The 22773-nt window shown below is 39.5% G+C and overlaps 1 protein-coding gene across 1 annotated transcript; it reads right to left on the bottom strand.

Annotated features, from left to right (window-relative positions):
• Nucleotides 1–3436: 3436 nt before the first annotated feature.
• Nucleotides 3437–22091, bottom strand: LOC110382623 (zinc finger protein 665). Its single transcript, XM_064043217.1, has 15 exons — nt 21780–22091; nt 20347–20521; nt 18970–19008; nt 18408–18500; nt 17915–18049; nt 17047–17471; nt 15974–16190; nt 14802–14932; nt 13764–13838; nt 12611–12749; nt 11583–11692; nt 11081–11219; nt 10242–10373; nt 8856–9056; nt 3437–3777 (listed from the first exon to the last, which is right to left on the bottom strand). The coding sequence occupies exons 1-15, from the start codon at nt 21851–21853 to the stop codon at nt 3610–3612; spliced, it is 2253 nt and encodes a 750-aa protein (XP_063899287.1). The 5' UTR covers nt 21854–22091; the 3' UTR covers nt 3437–3609.
• Nucleotides 22092–22773: the final 682 nt, after the last annotated feature.

The following is a 22773-nucleotide window of genomic DNA, read 5'->3' on the forward strand; positions in this document are numbered from 1 at the left end:
TGGTGACTATCTTGTCATGACGAGTCCCTCAGTGTTTCGAAAGCACGATAAACTAGCGGGTCTTAACATTCGAAAATCTTCCGTCTACGACTAGTCGTTACGGGTTTCCAGAAACCAGAAAGTCTGGCAAGCAGTCTTAGCTAGGGGCAAGCAGACTTTTCCTGGGTAACTAGGTTGAGGAGGTCAGATAGGCAGTCGCTCTATGTGGCAAATTGGTACTCAGCTGCATCCGGTTAGACTGGAAGTCAACCCCAATATAGTTTGGAAAAAAATAGGCAAATTATTAACGGCAAGTATCCATAAATAAAACAACTTAGTTCAATTAATACGCATTTTATTACAATTCGGTCCAATAAATAAACATTCACAACACACCACACTTTTATAAATACACGCCAAGCTATGATCTCTGATTATAGAAACATGAAAATATACCTAATTGTTACTAACACAATATTCGCACTAGATTCGAGTGAAATAGAGTGCTCGCCAAGAGCTTTCAGATTAAAAAAATGCCGATTATAACAATGAGGGTTTTCTAAAATGGCGTCCACGAGGTGGCAGCACCGAGTCGTCAGGTCCAGATAACTGTCAAAGTGCTTATCTTTACTATGAATAGTGAACGATTTTAGTGTTTTTTTTATTATTTTATAATTAAAGCACTGCATTATTGTTTTACTATTGCGGTTGAGTAAATAAAAAAAACTAAATCATATTGTGTTAACAAATTTTTCAACAAGCTTTTCCTTAGTACCAGTGACTTTTGCACCCTCTCTCTTAGCTCAATTTTTAGTTCGGAAACCTTATTCTGACCGTAGTCCATAATAAAATCAATAACACTTCCAATATAACAGAATTTCAATAAACAATAAGTTCGGCACCTACAATTCCATACTATTTGACAGCTGTTTGGACCAGACGCATACGTGGCGCCACCCGGTGGCAGAAAAAATTGCAAAAACCCTCATTCCTCTTTAAAAACTTGCCAAGTGCGAGTCGGACTCACGCACGAAGGGTTCCGTACCTACCATTATTTATAAAACGGACACAAAAATCACCTTTGTTGTATGGGAGCCCCCCAAAATATTTATTTAATTCTAGTTTTCAGTACTTGTTGTTATAGCGGCAACAAAAATACATCATCTGTGAAAATGTCAGCTCTCTAACTATCACGGTTCATGAGATACAGCCTGGTGACTGACTGACGGGCGGACTGACAGACAGAGGAGCGAAAACAATAGGGTCCCGTTTTACCCTTTGGGTACGGAACCCTAAAAATACAAATAATTTTCTTTTGTTTTTCATGTTTCTACAATCAAGGTGAACCTAGGAGCCTCTCGTATCAATATTCATTATTTATAATTAAAAATAATATCTAGCTTTCATCTATTCACAAATAAAAACTATAAAATACCTCTATACTTAAATGTCATATTCTAAATGAGTATTTTTGTAATCACCACCGATTTTTTTGTGCAGTTTGACAGCTGTCAACTGTCAATTTTCGAGGGAAAACATAACTTTGAACTGCACAAAAAAACAGTCAGACTATAATATCATTAACATTATGTTTAGTTTATCCTTTAATTAAAATATTAATATCTCACTATAATATTATTACGTTTAATTATATCTAAAGCCAAGTTTTTAGTTCATTCGTGTTTCAGTTACATTTATGGCGAACGTGTACCTACCTAGATAAACACGTTATATGTATTATTTTTACACAATTTCAAACCTTTTTAAATACATCTGGAATTGTAAAAAAAAAACTGGTTTAATTCTAAAATCATCACTGAAAGACGACTATTAGAAATAATATTTGAAAAAAAAAATGTATTTAAAGAAAAATAATACTCTTTATTATAATATGAAGTTTTCAAGCAATCAATAGAATATCTTAGTTAGAGTCATTTAAAATCTTCTCTGCTTGGAGTCTGGACTTGGGGCTGCGGGATTGTTCGCGCGAGTTACCGCGGCCCTGGTACATAAAAGGCCTACGACGGAACACGACGGTTGTTAGTCAGTAAGAGTCTGACACTCCCTCACCGCTGATAACCCACAGCGGGAGGGGTCATTTGATGATTTTTGTCTGGACTATTTTGTTCAACGTGCTATTCAAAACCATACAATTAAACTATTTTTTAAGCTAATACTATTATAGAAGGGTTTATTTCTTTACAAGTTATAACTAGGCATTGTATAGGCAGTGTTTATATGTTTTATTGTATATTAGCTTCCGCCCGCGGCTTCGCCCGCGTAGAGTTCGGTTATATCGCGTTTCCAAGAGAATTCTTTAAAAGTCCGGGATCAAAATTATCCTAAGTTCTTTCTCAAGGTCAACTCTATCTCCGTACCAAATTTTATTAAAATCAGTTCAGTGGTTTAGATGTGAAAGCGTAACAGACAGAGTTACTTTCGCATTTATAATATTAGTAGGGATTGAATAAGGCGCTATAATTTAAAAAATAAAGTCCGGTATACAAATATAATATTTATAGGCCCTTCGATATTGAGATCAAAATCTATATATAATCCTAATTACCAACTAGTTATTATATATTTAACTACTTACAGTATAAATAAGAGGAAGCCATATTTCGTAGGCAAATAATTTAGTTCCAATGTTAATTTTAGCCATAATTTCTTTATCCTTAGCCGTAGTCTGGAAGTTGGTGATTGATACACCCGTGCATCGGAGAGCACCAACTTTCAAACTACGGGCTATCATCATCATCATCATGATCATCTCAGGCATAGGACGTCCACTGCTGAACATAGGCCTCCCCCTTAGATCTCCACAGATACCTGTTGGAGGCGACCTGCATCCGGCGACCTTTATAAGGCCTATATAGTCTGCAATCACCAACCCGCATTGTGCAACCGTGATGATTAACGCTCAATCCTTCTCCGTGTGAGAGGAGCCCGCAACCCAGCAGTGGGACGATAAAAAGGCTGTAACAGTACTATTTAGTCCTCGTTAGGCGTATGACACTTCCACTCGTGAGGTCGGTGTCGGCTGCGCTTGGGCCACGGTTTCTTCAGATGCACGTGTTCTACGTGAGCGCGTTGTTCGCCTGATGTGGTGAAGCATTTACCACAGGATTCACATTTGAAGGGTTTGACACCTTTAAGACACTTTTGGACTCCCTAGATGGCGCTGCTACCTTTATTTCGACCTTTAGATACCTGTTTTTAACGTCTTTTTTACCTTAATTTTGCTTTATACGATTTTTTTGGTTTTTGCAACTCTCCCGGACGCGTTTAAGACACTTTTGGACCCTATAGGTGGCGCTGCTTTACCAGATCAACGCCATCTATCTAAGGAGTATAGGAAACAGTTCGATATTTATAGTACTGAATTGATGCCAACTTTTGACCAATAGATGGCGCTGTATGTCCGAAGTAAAATTATTTTTATTTTTTAAGAGAAGATAGAGAAGAGATGTAAAGCACTGGTACTCAGCTACATCCGGTTAGACTGGAAGCCGACCCCAACATAGTTGGAAAAAAGGATGATAACGCATTTCATTTACTGTGATTAAGTACGACACACTTTGTATAATAGATAGAATTCAATCTATCTTTCACTAGCTTCTGATCTATCTATTAGTCCTCGTTAGGCGTATGACACTTCCACTCGTGAGGTCGGTGTCGGCTGCGCTTGGGCCACGGTTTCTTCAGATGCACGTGCTCTACGTGAGCGCGCTGTTCGCCTGAGGTGGTGAAGCATTTACCACAGGTGTCACATTTGAAGGGTTTGAGGCCTGTGTGGATCTGTGGGAGAAGGTAATTGTGAATGAATAAAATTATAACTATGTTAAAACCTTCTTAGTGCTAGCTTCGGAAGGAATAGTTTCGGACTAATATTAAAACGGAAAAAGAAACGTTTGTTGTATGAGGGCCTCTTACAATATTTATTTATTCTAATTTTCAGTATTTTGTTGTTACAACGGCAAAAAACATACATAATTTTCTTAGGGTACGTCACGAAGAATACTTTATTTTGACTTCTGTTCTTTTTCTTATACTATTTTATACACAAATAAAAATATTTTCCGCTGTTAAGACATGATTGGCCCTGCTAGATGGCTCTGCTACCTTTATTTTGACCTTAAGATACTTGGACCTTGGATTTTGGACTTTGGTTCAGCAACTGTCCCGGACGCTTTTAAGACACTTTTGGACCCCCTAGGTGGCGTTGGTGTCAATATTTTAATCTTTAGTTACCTGTTTTTTGACGACTTTGAAACTTTCCCGGACTCTTTTAAGACACTTTTGTACCCGCTAGGTGGCGCTAGTGTCTATATTTTGTCCTTTTTTGACGATTTTTGAAACCTTGCAACTCTCCTCGTCGCTTTTAAGACACTTTTGGAGCCGCTAGATGGCGTTGATGTAATTTTGTTCTTTCCGATGAATTTTTTGACTGTCCTGGACGGACACTTTTGGACCCTATAGATGGCGCTGCTTTTGACCTTAAGTTACATGTTTTTGACGTGACAACGTCTTATAAATCGATGGAGCCGGCTGCACGCACGAAAAAACATGACTCATGCGGCGTTACCTCGCTCTGAGGCGTTACCTCGCTCTGAGGCACCTCGCTCTGAGGCGTTACCTCGCTCTGAGGCGTTCCGTTTAAGGCTTGAAGTGCAAGCGAGAGCACGCAGCGAGCGACAAAGAGGCACAATCGGCAGCTACTCACGTTGTCACGTTCAACTATCGTCAGTAAAACGACTTTACAGACAATGGTTTTTTTTGACGATATTTTTGGATGTGGATTGCGTGTATATACTCACAAACATGTGCCGCCGCCTGTTATTGAAGAAAGCAAAGTGCTTGCCGCACAGAGGACACTCGTAGCTCGGCCGCGTGGCACTGTGGACGCGCATGTGGAACACCAGGTTGGTCTTCTGGGTGAAGCTCTTTGTACAACGTTATGTGTGTTTAATATTATTTTCTGTGCTCCACAGGGTCCACAATAAGCATGATGACTGGGTTCAAAAATAATGATTTTAATAAGTCCGTATTTTATATTTAGACTGGTTAAAAAGATTAGCTCGTTCTCGGACGCTTTTAAGACACTTTTGGACCCGCTAGATGGCGCTGCTGTCTATATTTTGACCCTTAGTTACCTGTTTTTTTACTTTACAACACTCCTGGACGCTTTTAAGACACTTTTGGACCTCCATGGCGCTGTCATCTATATTTTGACGTTAAGATACCTGTTTTTGACGTCTTTTTTACCTTGATTTTGCTTTATACGATTTTTATGGATTTTAGCAACGCTCCTGGACGCTTTAAAGACACTTCTGGACCCGCTAGGTGGCGCTAATGTCTGTATTTTGACCTCCTTTTTTGTCAGTTGGTTAAACCTTGATTTTGCAACTCTCTCGGACACTTTTGGACCCTATAGATGGCGCTGTCCGTCCTAAAGCTACTTACATATTTTTTGACGATATTTTTGGACGTGCATTGCGTGTATATACTCACAAACATGTGCCGCCGCCTGTTATTGAAGAATGCGAAGTGCTTGCCGCACAGAGGACACTCGTAGCTCGGCCGCGTGGCACTGTGGACGCGCATGTGGAACACCAGGTTGGTCTTCTGGGTGAAGCTCTTTGTACAACGTTATGTGTGTTTAATATTATTTTCTGTGCTCTACAGGGTCCACAATAAGCATGATGACTGGGTTCAAAAATAATGATTCTAATAAGTCCGCATTTTAGACTGGTTAAAAAGATTAACTCGTTCTCGGACGCTTTTAAGACACTTTTGGACCCCCTAGGTGGCGCTAGTGTCTATATTTTGACCTTTTTTGACGATTTTTGAAACCTTACTTTGCAACTCCCCTCGTCGCTTTTAAGACACTTTTGGAGCCGGCGTTGATATAATTTTGTTCTTTCTGACGAATTTTTTGACTGTCCTGGACGCTTTTAATACACTTTTGGGCCCTGGCGTTGTTTGACCTTAACTTACCTGTTTTTTGACGATATTTTTGACCTTCATAGTGCAACCCTCCCGGACGCTTTTAAGACACTTTTGGACCCTCTCGATGGCGCTGTTCGTCCTAAAGGTACTTACCTGTTTTTTGACGATATTTTTGACCTTCATTGTGCAACCCTCCCGGAAGCCTTTAAGACACTTTTGGACCCTATAGGTGGCACTGTTTTTGACCTTTAGTTTTTGTACGTGGATTGCGTATATATACTCACAAACATGTGCCGCCGCCTGTTATTGAAGAATGCGAAGTGCTTGCCGCACAGAGGACACTCGTAGCTCGGCCGCGTGGCACTGTGGACGCGCATGTGGAACACCAGGTTGGTCTTCTGGGTGAAGCTCTTTGTACAACGTTATGTGTGTTTAATATTATTTTCTGTGCTCTACAGGGTCCACAATAAGCATGATGACTGGGTTCAAAAATAATGATTCTAATAAGTCCGTATTTTGTATTTAGACTGGTTAAAAAGATTAACTCGTTCTCGGACGCTTTTAAGACACTTTTGTACCCGCTAGGTGGCGCTAGTGTCTATATTTTGTCCTTTTTTGTCGATTTTTCAACTTTGCAACTCTCCTCGTCGCTTTTAAAGACACTTTTGGAGCCGGCGTTGATATAATTTTGATCTTTCTGACGAATTTTTCTACTGTCCCGGACGCTTTTAAGACACTTTTGGAGCCCCTAGATGGCGCTTCTTTTGACCTAAAGCTACTTACCTGTTTTTTGACGTCTTTTTGACCTTGATTTTGCAACATTCCCGGTCGGTTTTAAGACACTTTTAGACCCGCTAGATGGCGCTGTTTGACCTAAAGTTAATTACCCGTTTTTTAACACTTTTTTGGACGTGGATTGCGTATATATACTCACAAACATGTGCCGCCGCCTGTTATTGAAGAATGCGAAGTGCTTGCCGCACAGAGGACACTCGTAGCTCGGCCGCGAGGCACTGTGGACGCGCATGTGGAACACCAGGTTGGTCTTCTGAGTGAAGCTCTTTGTACAACGTTATGTGTGTTTAATATTATTTTCTGTGCTCTACAGGGTCCACAATAAGCATGATGACTGGGTTCAAAAATAATGATTCTAATAAGTCCGCATTTTAGACTGGTCAAAAAGATTAACTTTTAAGACACTTTTGGACCCGCAAGATGGCGTTGCTGTCTATATTTTGACCCTTAGTTACCTGTTTTTTTACTTTACAACACTCCTGGACGCTTTTAAGACACTTTCGGACCTCCTAGATGGCGCTGCTGACTATATTTTGACCTTTTTTTGACGATTTTTTAAACCTTACTTTGCAACTCTCCTCGTCGCTTTTAAGACACTTCTGGACCCGCTAGATGGCGCTGCTGTCTGTATTTTGTCCTTTTTTGACCTTGATTTTGCAACTCTCTCGGACACTTTTGGACCCTATAGATGGCGCTGTTTTTGACCTTTAGTTACTTGTTTTTGGATGTCGATTGCGTGTATATACTCACAAACATGTGCCGACGCCTGTTATTGAAGAATGCGAAGTGCTTCCCGCACAGAGGACACTCGTAGCTCGGCCGCGAGGCACTGTGGACGCGCATGTGGAACACCAGGTTGGTCTTCTGGGTGAAGCTCTTTGTACAACGTTATGTGTGTTTAATATTATTTTCTGTGCTCTACAGGGTCCACAATAAGCATGATGACTGGGTTCAAAAATAATGATTCTAATAAGTCCGCATTTTAAACTGGTCAAAAAGATTTACTTTTAAGACACTTTTGGACCCCCTAGGTGGCGTTGGTGTCAATATTTTGACCCTTAGTTACCTGTTTTTTTACTTTACAACACTCCTGGACGCTTTTAAGACACTTCTGGACCCGCTAGATGGCGCTAATGTCTGTATTTTGACCTCCTTTTTTGTCAGTTGGTTAAACCTTGATTTTGCAACTTTCTCGGACACTTTTGGACCCCCTAGATGGCGCTGTTTTTGACATTAACTTACCTGTATTTTGTCGATATTTTTGTACATCGATTGCGTATATATACTCACAAACATGTGCCGCCGCCTGTTATTGAAGAATGCGAAGTGCTTGCCGCACAGAGGACACTCGTAGCTCGGCCGCGTGGCACTGTGGACGCGCATGTGGAACACCAGGTTGGTCTTCTGGGTGAAGCTCTTTGTACAACGTTATGTGTGTTTAATATTATTTTCTGTGCCCTACAGGGTCCACAATAGGCATGATGACTGGGTTCAAAAATAATGATACTAATAAGTCCGCATTTTAAACTGGTCTAAAAGATTAACTTTTAAGACACTTTTGGACCTGCTAGATGGCGCTGCTGTCTATATTTTGACCCTTAGTTACCTGTTTTTTGACTTAACAACTTTCTCGGACGCTTTTAAGACTCTATTGGACCCCCTAGATGGCTCTGGTGTCTGTATTTTGACCTTTTTTAACGATATTTGAAACCTTAATTTGCAACGCTCCTGGGCGGTTTTAAGACACTTCTGGACCCGCTAGATGGCGCTACTGTCTATATTTTGACCTCCTTTTTTGTCAGTTGGTTAAACCTTGATTTTGCAACTTTCTCGGACACTTTTGGACCCCCTGGATGGCGCTGTTTTTGACCTTTAGTGACTTACCCATTTCTACACGACTTTTTTTGGATTTTAGTAACTCTCCCGGGCGGTTTTAAGACACTTTTGGACCCTGGCGCTGTTTGACCTAAAGCTACTTACCCGTTTTTGACGATATTTTTGACCTTCATAGTGCAACCCTCCCGGACGCTTTTAAGACACTTTTGGACCCGCTAGATGGCACTGCTCGTCCTAAAGCTACTTACCTGTATTTTGCCAATTTTTTTGGACGTGGATTGCGTGTATATACTCACAAACATGTGCCGCCGCCTGTTATTGAAGAAGGCGAAGTGCTTGCCGCACAGAGGACACTCGTAGCTCGGCCGCGAGGCACTGTGGACGCGCATGTGGAACACCAGGTTGGTCTTCTGGGTGAAGCTCTTCGTGCAACGGTCGCATTTGAAGCGTTTTTCGCCGGTGTGGACCCACATGTGGTCTTTTAGGAGGGCCATGCTCTGTTGAAGGAAAAAGAAGACAGTTTTTCATAACAATTGTATATTTTAAGAATAAAACTAGCTGTTTCCCGCGGTTTCACTCACGTCCCGGGGTAACTTCTTCCGAATCCAAATTAAATATCCTGTGTTACTCCAGGATAATGTAACGCCCTCACAGTGTAATTGTAATTTCGTAACCTTCAAAATACGAAATAAAATAAATCCGTTATAATGCATTTTCTAACACTACTTATAATTCGACAACGGCTGAAATGGTGAGAAGGTAGCTCAGAACTAAAAGATGACCATAGGATGGACCATAGGACTTTTTATTTCCTTTCGGATATGGGAAGTTCCCTCGGGACGCGAGTGAAACCGCGACTTGAAGCTAGAATCTTTTATTTGATTATTTATTAGCGACCCGCGCCGACTTCACACGGGTTTAACAGAACTTCCCCACCATTTAGTGGATGTTATTATACAGCCATGTATTCACTGGGAAACAATTGTTTATAAACACTGTTTCAGAAACAATATATACGTGTTTCTGAAACAAATAATTTTGTTTCAGAAACATATAATTTTGTTTCTGTGGACGATGTGGACGGCAGAATTTCCGAAACATTGTTGCTGTAAACATCTACGTGATGTTTCAGAAACTGTGTATCTGAAACATTGTTTCCCAGTGAATACGTGGCTTAAATAAATATTAACCTTCCTCTTCAATCACTCTAGATAGAGTTAAAAAAAACAGCATCAAAATCGCTTGCGTAGTTTTGAAGATTTAAGCGTACAAAGGGACAGAAAAAGCGACTTTGTTTTATACATGTAATGATGTAAACACTGTATTAAAAAAAAAACGGTTGTCTGTAAATTCGGTTTACTGACGATAGTCGAACGTGACAACGTCATAAGAAATTGATCGTCAGATGTCGAACGCTGCCGAAAACGGAGGCCGATCATGCCTCTTTGTCGCTCGTTGCGTGCTCTCGCTTGCACTTCAAGCCGTAAACGGAACGCCTCAGAGCGAGGTGACGCCGCATGAGTCATGTTTTTTCGTGCGTGCAGCCGGCTCCATCGATTTATAAGACGTTGTCACGTCAAAATCAAAGGCATTGTATAATTGAGTACATAAACATGAATGTTGTTAACAGTGTGTTCTATTTTTCACCTACAAAAAATCGGTCACCGATTTATCGGACTCACCTGAAATATCTTGCCACACTGCTCACACATACACGGCGTCTTCATGGCGGGGTACTTGGTGCGATTCTTGTCGGGATGAGCGCGTCTGAAGTGTTGAGCGTACACTCTTAGATCACGAAGTTGTATGCCGCACTGGAGAAATAACGAAAAAGAAACGAATCTCAATATTATCGGCCTTACTACAAAAACACTTGTTTTACACTTGTCTAAAAAAATGTGGCTGCAAAATGAACCATATGTCAACGTCATAATTTGACATTTTTTTAGACAAGGCATAAACTGACGTTTAAAAGTTTTTGTGGTAAGACGGTATATGTTTATTTTTACTATATATTAGAACATATTTAAAATAAAGCAAAATATTGTAAAATTATGCACAAAGTGAAGTATTAAACGATTAATTATTTATTTACTATACTAAGATTTTTCTATGCTAAACGCATCAAACTCACTGCAGATGAACGTAAGTTAATCGCTCACAAACATACTTAGACATCGAACTGAGAACCTACGTTTTTGAAGTCGGTAGAAAATTTTAATCATTATCATATTCAATTGGTTACTATTATGTAGTGTTGATGTTTTTTTTTAATTGACTACATACATATATATGTTAACTAGCACTACTACATAGCTGGTACGCAGCTGAATCCGGTTAGACTGCAAGCCGACCCAAACATAGCTGGGAAGAGGCTCGGGAGATGATGACTACATATATATTTTTTGGGTCGGTCAAAAGTTAGCTATAGCATTTTCTGTAAAATTAACCAGTAATTTTATTAACCTGTTTAGTAGGTACTATTATTAACCTGTTAATTTGGACATGAATAGTTAAGTACCTGTTCACAGTTAACCGGTGGGTGCGGCTCGCGGTCGAGTGTCGTTCGCGGGTGTATGACCGGTCGTCTCTCTATTCGTCGCATAACTCTGCCGTTGCGTTCTGTGTTCATACTTTGAGAGTCGTTGCGGATTCTATTACTGTTGACAAAAAATAACAATAATTATCATTATGTAGTTGAAATACTCATATTTAACATAAAAAAGCCTCAATATCTTGTATAAAAAGTTGGTTAACAATGATATATTTCATTAGGAGTCCTTCTGTCTTTTGAAAGGCACGTTAAACTGGTGGGTCCCGGCTGTCATTTGAACATCCTTGGTAGTCGTTAAGGGTAGTCAGAAGCTAGTCTAACCAAGAGGTATTGGGTTGCCCGGGTAACTAGGTTGAGGTCAGATAGGCAGTAGCTTCTTGTAAAGCACTGCTACTCAGCTGCATCCGGTTAGACTGAAAGCCGACCCCAACATAGTTGGGAAAGGCTAGGCAGATAATAATGTACTTACGGGTCATGATCGCTACTGTGTCTCGCAGATAACTTAAGATGTCTCTCATGCGCCTCTTCAGAAATAAATGTAACGTCACACATTTCACAATAAGGCCCTTCCAGTGTTAACTGTGAAAATAAATAATAATATTAGTAATACTTTCTATGTACAGTTATCGGCACGGATAATGAGCTCTCGGTGGAAGAGTGGGGATCGCTTAGCGCACTGTACACTTATGGCAATAAACCAATAAATCACTTCTGCGGAGGCGAAGGTCAGGGCTCAATATCCATGCCGATGATTATAATGTTATAAATGTGAATGTTTGTACATATGTAGGGATGTTTGTTCTTCTTTAACGCAAAAACTACTAATGAAACTTGGAAGTATCATAGCTGAAATAACAGAATTACACATAGGCCTTTTTAGACGGGTGTGGGGAAGTACTTGCTTCAAAAAGTGGGGATACCCCTGGGCGAAAACTAGTATTACTTAAAAAAAGTTGCCCTCAATTTTACGAAACACTCATTCTAATATTTTTTTTGTCTGAAATTGGACCTATAGTTGATGATGAAAATATGAAAAGTGGTTCATCAGTTTTTGAGTTAATTGGTTAAAGACAAAGGAACACAGTAGAAGCCTATGATGTATTTTCATAACTAGGTCCCGTGTATCGAGTGGACTACTTCACGCACCTGGATAAAAAATAGAAAAGTATTTATAGTAAGTATACCTTTCATCGATAAATGAACCATCTAACAGTGAAAGATTTATTCAAACAGGCTATTATTTCATTCAAACAAGCACACTCTAAGGCTTTATATTACACTAGCTTCTGCCAGCGGTTTCACCCGCATCCCGTGGGAACTACTTCCCCTACCGGGATAAAAAGTAGCCTATAGCCTTCCTCGATAAATGGGCTATCTAACACTGAAAGAAATTTTCAAATCGGACCAGTAGTTCCTGAGATTAGTGCGTTCAAACAAACAAACTCTTCAGCTTTATAATATTAGTATAGAAGTAAAGAAATTATCGATAAAACTCACCGTTTTATCGACAAGTCGATGTTTCTTCTTCTTGTGGACATCGATACCCTTTTTACTGACAAAAGTATACCCACAGAGTTCACAAACAAAGTCTGATACATGCTTTATTCTTATATGACCCATATATGTTGTTAACTTACTGTAAACAAAAAATAATAATAATTAAATAATTTAGCACATTGGGAGTCCTCCTAGCCAATTACACAAGGGAACAAGATTTTTGTTGCATGAAATATTACGACCAATTTTGTATATTTTTGGGCTGCTAATTGAAGATCTGAATTCAGAATTTCTGTATCAGCTTTAGTTTTTGAGATATCAACAAAACGTGATTTTCAAGAAAAACACAATTTTATTAACAAAAAACAGCAGAAGAACAACAATTAAGCATCAAAAAATGCTCTGATTTATGTTATTTAATTGTAACTAGTTCGAACATATGGTCAATAGCTGTATCTCAAAAGCTAAAGCTGTTAGAAAAAAAATTTGGGTAGATTTGAAATCAGCGACCTCGTATTAGTAAACAAAAGTCATAAAATGTCATGCAACACAAAAAAAGTCTTATTTTGTTCCCTTGTGTTATCGGCAACGGCGGCTATTCTCATTTAAGGAGATCAGCCAGCTGCGCAGGACATATTATAGTTTGGGCACATTTGCTTGGACTGCGGTGCACTCACTATCCCTTCACTCTCATAGCGCGATGGGACGACAATCCGATACTACCGGAGAGAGATCACAAGCAGCATTTACGTGCGTAATTATGTAGATTTGATTTGTAATAAATTGTCTAATGTAAATATCTATGTAGATAAAAGTTATCTATGTACAAAAAAATAAGTAAAGGTAAACAGTTTCGATAGGACTTTTTACACAATTTATAGTTACCGGCACGAATCTTGAGCTGTGACCTTCACCTGCGCAGAAGTGATTTATTGGGTCCCTTTTGTGGTATGAAGTGAGGCGCGGGGGCGGGCTAAAGCGGTGATTGGCCCGCAGTGCATCGCGTCATAGCCGTCACTCGGGATTGGTTCTTTGCTAATAAATCACTTCTGCGCAGATGTAGGTCAGAGCTCAAGATTCGTGCCGATGACTATAAGTGCCTACTGAAATGAAGTGTAGACTTAAGTCGGTTAAATAGTTTTAGATTACTTACTCAAACTCGCTAGCACAATGTGGACATTGATATTTAGTTCCCGCGTGCCATTTCTCGTGTTCTCTTGCTACGCCTCTGTAATAAAACAAATTATATTCATCATCTGCCTAGACATTTCATCAGCTGGGTCGGCTTCTAGTCTAACCGGATGCGGATGCGGCTGACTGCCTATCTGACCTCCTCAACCCAGTTACCAGGGCAACCCAACACCCTTTGATAAGACTGTTTGTCAGACTTACTGGCTTCTGACTACGCGTAACGATTTTGACGTTAAGGTGATCAGAAAGGTAGTCGCCCCTTGTGGCACACTGGTATTCAGCTGCATCTCGTTAGACTGGAAATCGACCCCAACTTAATCGGGAAAAGACTCGGAAGATGAAACACAAGATGGTATAAGACTGTACAAAGGAGTCAGGGCATTAAATATTTTATTTACATAAAAAAATTAAAAACTAACATCCACCAGCGTTAGTTACTATCACCTGCATCCAATGGGAACTACTTCACGCATCCAGATAAAAGTAGTCTTCCCCATACAAGTGAGCTTCCTAGCACTGAATATCTTTTTTCAAGCAAACAACATCTTCAACTTCATAATATTAGTATAGATCACTGACCTCTATATTTACCACTGGACAGGCTGTTGTCAACGTGCTTTTGTGCCCGTTTGATAATCGCCATTTTGGCGCTGTTAGACGTAGCGAGTGTCCATCATCCTTCGAGCCTTTTCCCAATCATGTTGAGGTCGGCTTCCAGTCTAACCGGATGCAGCTGAGTACCAGTGCTTTACAAGAAGCGACTGCCTATCTGACCTCCTCAACCCAGTAACCCGGGCAACCCGATACTAAAATTATTTTACAGTGAACCAATGAACAAACACTTCTCTCACAGCCATTTGAAATTCTACGTCAAAATTAGTTCTGTGGACACTCGCTTAGACGATATTGGCTCTTCAAATGGGCACAAAAAATTGCTGTCAAACGGAACAGGCGGTCCAGTGGTAAATATAGAGGTCAGTGGTATAGATATATATCATACCTATTTCTGGTGACAAACGGACATCCCTTACAACTGTACTGTTCAGTATGTTGAGCTGTCAGATGTTTCCTGAGCGCTCGACTAGTTTTGAGCCGCGTCTTACATATGAAACACTCGTATGCTCCACTTTGCTGTAACAAAATATATTATTAAAGTTTAATTTAGATATACACATTACACAGTTATCATCATCATCATAACCCTGCCCTTATCCCAATTTTATTTGGGGTCGGCACGGTATAAAACAATTATTAATTAAATTATAAAACAAAAATTATAAAAACGTGACCTTTGAACGCATTTCAAAGTAGATTCAAGAGCAGTTGCATTATTTATGTGCTTTTCAGTCGTTTTTATACGAGTACCTAATTTAACTTTTCTTTCAACTAACTTCTTTTTATACCTTCCTCAGGAGATGCAACTTTTTAAGGGTCCTCAAAGTATTATAATATAATAAAATAGTCAAGACGCGTCCGCAATGCATACGTAACGCGTCCGTAACGTGTTGACCACGCGTCTTCAACGAACTCACAACGCGTCCGCAACTAATTTGCCACGCGTCAGCAACGAAACCGGTCAAACGACATTAAATGGGGTGGGAGATGAAATAGTTTAGAGACATGAGTTGGGGGGAAAATGAAATGGGTTTGTGTCTGTGTTTTTTTTTATATTTAACTGAAAAGAAATACTCACCTCGCTATGTCTAACAGCATGCGCAGTATATCTGTCTTTGATCAGAAACCCGCGATAGCAAACAGTACATTTATAAGGTGCGCTAATATAGTTAGCACTTTCCTGTCGTTTGCATATCTCTTCTATTTGTTGATCGTATGTAAATGTAATATATGATGAGGGACAATGAAATGTGTGATAGGGGAAAATGAACTATGTGATGGGGGAAAATGACATATTTGATGGGGAACAATGAGATATGTGATGGGGGACAATGTAATATGTGATGGGGGAAAATATAGTGTGATGGGGGCAATGTAAAGTGTGATGGGGGAAAATGTAACATGTGATGGGGGACAATGTTATATATGATGGGGGGAAATGAACTATGTGATGGGGGAAATGAACTTTGTGATGGGGAAACATGAAATATATGATGGGGGACAATGAAATGGGTTAGAGACATATGATGGGGGGAAATAAAATCATCGTTTACTCACCTCGCTATGTCTAACAGCATGCGCAGTATATCTGTCTTTGATCAGAAACCCGCGATAACACACGGTGCATTTATAAGGTGCGCTAATATAGTTAGCACTCTCCTGTCGTTTGCATATCTCTTCTATTTGTTGATCGTATGTGAGAGACGTTATTGTAAATAGAGATTCGTCTAAAGCTTCGTTTGTACGACGGCGTTTGACGTCTGTTTTCTTGTATCTGAAAAGAGTAAAGAAATAAGAATGTTTTTATTTCAAAATAGCTGTTTTCCCGCGGTTTCACCCGCGTCCTGTGGGAACTACTATAACATATGGCACTCAGAAACATTGTAGCTATCTATCAGTGAATTGTGTGAATTTGAAAAGTGAGAATTTTGGAAATCTGATCAGCGGTTCCAAAGATTACCCCCTACATACAAACTTACAAATACCTCTTTATAATATTAGTATAGATAGGCCTTTGCAGGCTATTATGAAACGTCACACTAGTTGCACGGTACCATAAAGTTGGTCTCATGGAGAAGCACCGGCATATATCCATAGACACTCTTTTTAAGAAAGTTATTTTATGTTCACAAGGACTCGGAAAAAATAATAAGCTGATAAGTTATATAATGAAAAAATATGAGTGACCACTCATCTTTCCATCCTTTTTCATCGCCTTCTTCATCATCTCCCAAACCTTTTTCCCACTATGTTGGGGTCGGCTTCCAGTCTAACCGGATGCAGCTGAGTACCAGTGTGCCACAAGGAGCGACTGCCTATCTGACCTCCTCAACCCAGTTACCCGGGCAACCCAATACCCTTTGGTTAGACTGGCGTCAGACTTACTGGCCTCTGATTACCCATAGCGACTGTTAAGAATGCGCTTTCTTGTAGTTCAGTTACTAGAACTAACGAGGCGTTCGGGTTCCTTGTCAAATAAAAGGTTAAGGAAAACATCTCGAGCAAACCTGGACTATAAAGTCTGAAATCACCAACCTGTATTGAGCAAGCGTGGTGATTAGTGCACAATCATTCTCTGTGTGTGAGGAGGCCTGTGCTATGACGATCAAAAATAATATTAAAAACCTTACCTATCACTAGTTAAATCCGGATCATCTTCTTCATCAATTTTCTTTTTCACCTTCTTCACGACTTTAACCTTTTTCTTCTTCACTTTAGGCTTAACCTTCTTCTCTAGAACTTCGCTCAAAACCTTATCATCATCATCGTCAAAATGATCACCATCATACTCATCAAAAAATATATTATTCGAAGTTTCATCTTTGATTTCAATTTCGGCTATAGGTGCTAGACTTTTCACTTCAATTTCTAAATTCTCATTAATATTAATAATATTGTCGTCTATTTGTTCGTCAATATCAATGTTCGAATCTTCGGTTTTAATGCTCAAATCTATATGTAAATCATAGTCGTTGTTTTCATATATTTTGTGTATCAAATTTGAAGTTAAGCCGTTGTGAGATCGGTTAATTGATTTTATATCGCGGATTTTTATCTGAAAACAGTCAATAATTAAGGGTAAATAAAGAAAATAAAGCTTGGAAAGAGCTCGTCATCTGGCTAGACTTTTTCCAACTATGTTGGTGTCGGCTTCCAGTCCAACCGGATGCAGCAACTTAGTAAACCAGTGTGCCACATAAAAAGGACTGTCTGTCTGATATCTATAGCTCTTTGGTCGACCGACCCGAGCAGCTCTTACAACCAGAGTAAAAAGAAAAATAATTTATTTAGAAAAACAATTATTATAACAAATATAATATTATAAGTTTGCCTAACTGCATGACAATTTGTAGGCAGATCTACATAGTTCACTTTATCAACAAATGTAGATAAGTTTGCACATATATGTCGCTTACAGCATGTCATTTATATACTTTTGTACAAAAATATTACTTTAAAATTTTAGTAAAGTTTAATAGAATAAATGTATATACTCACATACGTATCAGACTGCAATAGATCATGTAGCAAAGCATCGCTTCGCATAGCTTTACTTCTAAAGCGATACGCCGCTAGCAATCGCGCACCACACTCCCAGCAAACGCGCTGTGGTAATCTTTCTTCAGAACTGGCCTAGAAATAAGCAAAAAAATCACAATAGGCATGTCATCCTTGGCAGTCGTTACGGGTAGTCAGAAGCCAGTTAGTCTGACACCAGTCTAACCAAGGGGTATTGGGTTGCCCGGGTAACTGGGTTGAGGAGATCAGATAGGGCAGTCGCTGTGTACCAGTGCTTTACAAGGAGCGACTGCCATATCTGACCACCTCAACCCAGTTACCCGGGCAACCCAGTACCCTCGGTTAGACTGGTGATCAGACCTACAGTTTAACGTGCCATCCGAAACACAGTCATTGGTGTCTAAGATATACTTAGAAAGCACATACAAACTTAGAAAAGTAGCATTGGTAGCCTGACCTGAATTCAACTTACCATTAATCCAGTAATTTGTTCGTACATCTGGTCCAGTTTAAATTCCCTTATATGATACATTTTGGCGTCCATTACTAAACATATTCGGCACACCTGAAAAATTAACATATTATGAATAAACGCCAAGTAATTTTGCATTTCTCAACTTGTCATTAGATTTGAGGAAAAAAATATATTTGTTAGATATAGATGTTCCGAAACTACTGAACCGATTTGAAAAGTCTTTCACTGTTGCAAAGCTTTAGTTATCGGCACGAATCTTGAGCGCTGACCTTCATCTGCGCAGAAGTGACTTATTAGTAAACAACCAATCCCGAGTGACGGCTATGACGCGATGCGCTGCGGGCCAATCACCGCTTTAGCCCGCCCCCGCGCCTCACTTCATACCACAAAAGGGACCCAATAAATTACTTCTGAGCAGGTGAAGGTCAACGGTCAAGATTCGTGCCGACGATTATACACTCTTCCCGAGTAACATAGGCTATATTTTATCCCGATACGGTCAGTAGTTCCCACGGATAGCGGGTGAAACCGCGTGTAACAGCTAGTGAGATATGCTTACCCTCAGAGCGGCCGGCGCATCGAGGTCATCTGCCGAATCCTGAAATAAAATAAAATTGTTCTTTTATTTATTTATGACAAGAATAAACTACATACATGCTTATGTAAGAAGGTTTTACTTTGGTAGGATTTTACTGGAGGTAAAGTAACAACAAAATGGTGTTTAGCAAATAAAAATTGATTTGTTCACCTTGTTTTGAACCTTACTGGCGTATTAAATAGGTAAAGAATTATATAGAATCTTCACAAAGATACAAAATTGCATAAAACCCATTTCTAAAAAAACCGGCCAAGTGCAAGTCGGACTCGTGCACGAAGGGTTCCGTAAATTACAGTTAAATCAACCTATCTCAAAAACTATAAGAGATACTTTGATCAAACCAAAAATCGTTGAAAGAGTTAATTAGCATGCATCACCTCTATTTTTTTTAGAATTTTATACCCCGTAGTTATAAAAATAGAGGGGGGGGGACATACTTTTTACGACTTTGAGAGCTGATATCTCAAAAACCGTTCACTTTAAGAAAAATGTTTTTTAGAAAACTTTATATCATTTTAAAAGACCTTTCCATTGATACCCCACACGGGTATGTACATCGAAAAAAAAAATTTCATCCCTCAGTTACATGTATGGGGGGCCCCACCCCCAATTCTTTTTTTTACTATTTAGTGTCATATTTTTGTAGCGGTTCATACAACACATATTCCCATCAAATTTCATCACTGTAGTACTTATAGTTTCCGAGTAAATCGGCTGTGACAGACGGACAGACGGACAGACGGACATGACGAAACTATAAGGGTTCCGTTTTTGCCATTTTGGCTACGGAACCCTAAAAAGCTACGAAAAACCCATTATAAGGAAACTGTGAAGTTTGAAAAACTATACTACATTCTTACATCTTAAAAAAAAACCAGCCAAGTGCGAGTCGGAATCGCGTACGAAGGGTTCCGTGCCATTATTTATTAAAAAAAAAACACTTTTGTTGTATGGGAGCCCCCCAAAATATTTATTTTATTCTAGTTTTCAGTACTTGTTGTTATAGCGGCAACAGAAATACATCATCTGTGCAAATTTCAACTCTCTAACTATCACGGTTCATGAGATACAGCCTGGTGACAGGCCGACGGACAGAGGAGCGAAAACAATAGGGTCCCGTTTTACCCTTTGGGTACGGAACCTTAAAAACTATACTAGCTTCTTATATCTTAAAAATTTAACATGAATCCCCTTGAGTTGTCCCATGTAACTGAGTTGAGGAGGTCAGAAAGGCAGTCGCCCTATATGTCACACTCTTACTTACCTGCAAACAGTTACACTGGAAGCCAACCCCAACATAGTTGAGAAAAGGCTAGGCAGATAATAATGTATACTAACTTGCATAACAACGGGTACAGCCCCACACTTAATCCGTCTCAACCCTCGCTTAGTCAGATAAAAGTCATCATTCCTAAAATGTTCGGAGCAGACGGTACTCCGGTCCTTAGGCTCCCAGTCCGCCATGCCTAAAGCCTCTACCCAGGCAGAACGCAGACTTAGTTGTTTTGGGAACCTGCAGAAATGAAAAATGTTTTATTTCATAAAAACATTGGTTTTAAAAGTCGTGGTGGCCTGGTGGGCAAAGAACCAACCTCTCGAGTATGAGGGTGCGAGTTCGATTCCAGGCAAGTACCAATGCTACTTTTCTAAGTTTGTATGTACTTTCTAAGTATATCTTAGACACCATTGGCTGTGTTTCGGATGGCACGTTAACTGTAGGTCCCGGCTGTCATTAAACATCCTTGGCAGTCAGACGCCAGTAAGTCTGACACCAGTCTAACCAAGAGGTATTGGGTTGCCCAGGTAACTGGGTTGAGGGAGTCAGATAGGGCAGTCGCTCCTTGTAGCACACTGGTACTCAGCTACATCCGGTTAGACTGGAAGCCGACCCCAACATAGTTGGGAAAGGCTCAGAGGATGAATATTGGTTATAACAGTACTGAGGTTGACCTCTTTTAAGTGTGAAAACACCTGTGCCAGGTGGGGCAGCTCTCCCTTATCTTGATTGCAATTATTTATGTGAGAGTGTATGCGTGTGTGTGTGTGTGTATGTGTATGTGAGTGCAACGTTATCTTTGGGTGGAAAAAAAACTGAATTGAGAATGATAGAATTTCACCTATGTTACTAGGTATAGTCTGGGCAGCAAACAGTAAAGGAATTTTTCAAATTGGTTCAGTAGCTTCGAAGCCTTTAAGGTAAAAATAAACAAACAATTTTTTTTTCTTTTTAATATACATATAAGTACAGATTATATCAGATTCCCAACTAGAATATTATTTTTATAAGATGCCAGTTGGAAGTTCATTCTACAAGTGCTAACCTAAAATGTTTATTTTCTTTAAGCCCTATTTAGAATATTCTTTCAGTACTAGCTAACCCATTAATATAGGTAGGCTGCAATATAGAGGAATATTAGAGTGTAGATCAAATAGGTATAGCTACATCAAGCAAATTAAAGAGAAGGTGAATGTTGTAACGTATAAGGAAGTTCAGGAGTTGGCGCTAGATAGGCGTAAATGGAAGGAGCTGCACCGACAAGAGCTGGGCTCTTAAATTGATGATGATGAATGATCAAAAGTTTGTGTAGGTACATATTAGTTTTCTTTCACATAGAAACTACTGAACGGACATTGCTGAAACTATGCAGTAATATAACTTATACATCAGAATAAGATAAAAGCTACTTTTTATCCGAGTCCAGGAAGTAGTTACCAAGGGAAGAGAGTAAAATCATGGATAAAAAAAATATTTTGTGTGTCGAAATACTTACATGTGAAATGTGATTCCATGGCTTTTAGTTGTTCTTTTAGTGTCATTAGAACAGTTTTGCACACTACACCTCATTCTTGACCTCTAATATTTATAAAAATACAACTTTGATCGAGGTAAACATAGCTTAGTTTTAGATCCTATTTTTGGCCTATTTTGTAAGTAGGCTACAACTTTAAGAGCATCATTGTATTGGAAACGTAGTAACCAGTTTTTATTTCATCTGTATGAGCATCCTTTAATCGTCCATTTCGAAATTATTGAATAATCTATTTTTCCAACAACAATAAACTGTCAAACATGAAGCGACCACCATGTTCATTTTTTATTTTTTTATTGTTTGCCGAAATAAAATAAAATTTTGATACGAGTCTTTTAAGCGCAGATCCAAGCGATCCAGTTCGGATCTGGCGCTTAAAATACTCGTAATATTATTCTCGTAAATAATAAAAATATAACCTAACTACAGAAAATAATACATAAATGTAACAGAACGTAAAGCTGCGTGATTTTAATTGAACCATGGAATTATTAAGTACTACGTAGAACTGGAATGAGCACTACAAACTTATTTTTCTGTCTGTACACTTAAAAATAGTTCTTATATAATAGACCGCTACCCATGTATTATTAAACACCGATCCCCGCGAGATAGCCTTAAGGCCCAGTGCATTCCGCTGGAAGCGCTTCGGATCGCATTTGAAGATAACCATTTAATATGAACCTTAACTACCTTGACATACGGTCTACAAAAGATGCGCGCCACGATTCCTTTGATGTGTGCCCAAAAACCGACAACTCCCCGAATTGCACGCCACGATTAACAATTGTCGGCCACCATATACCATTACTCCCTGTACACCTGTCCTGTCTATACTGTCCTGATGGCGTGTAGTGGGCCCGCATTGGCCATTGTGTACTGGGAGCTTTAAATCATAAAGATAACATTTTTTTTTGCAACCCTGAAAATGGCGTCGCCGCGTCGGACGGAGTTG

Source organism: Helicoverpa armigera, chromosome 31 (assembly GCF_030705265.1).
Source record: "Helicoverpa armigera isolate CAAS_96S chromosome 31, ASM3070526v1, whole genome shotgun sequence".
NCBI classification, from domain to species: domain Eukaryota; kingdom Metazoa; phylum Arthropoda; class Insecta; order Lepidoptera; family Noctuidae; genus Helicoverpa; species Helicoverpa armigera.

What these genes read in the sequence shown, in the direction of transcription:
- LOC110382623 (XM_064043217.1), bottom strand. Translation starts at nt 21,853, where the DNA reads ATGAGGTGTAGTGTGCAAAACTGTTCTAATGACACTAAAAGAACAACT. An exon ending in ATGCGCCGGCCGCTCTGAGG is followed by an intron (nt 18,501 to 18,969) that starts GTAAGCATATCT and finishes TTAATTTTTCAG; the next exon opens with GTGTGCCGAATATGTTTAGT. An exon ending in AGTGTGGCAAGATATTTCAG is followed by an intron (nt 9,057 to 10,241) that starts GTGAGTCCGATA and finishes TTCCTTCAACAG; the next exon opens with AGCATGGCCCTCCTAAAAGA.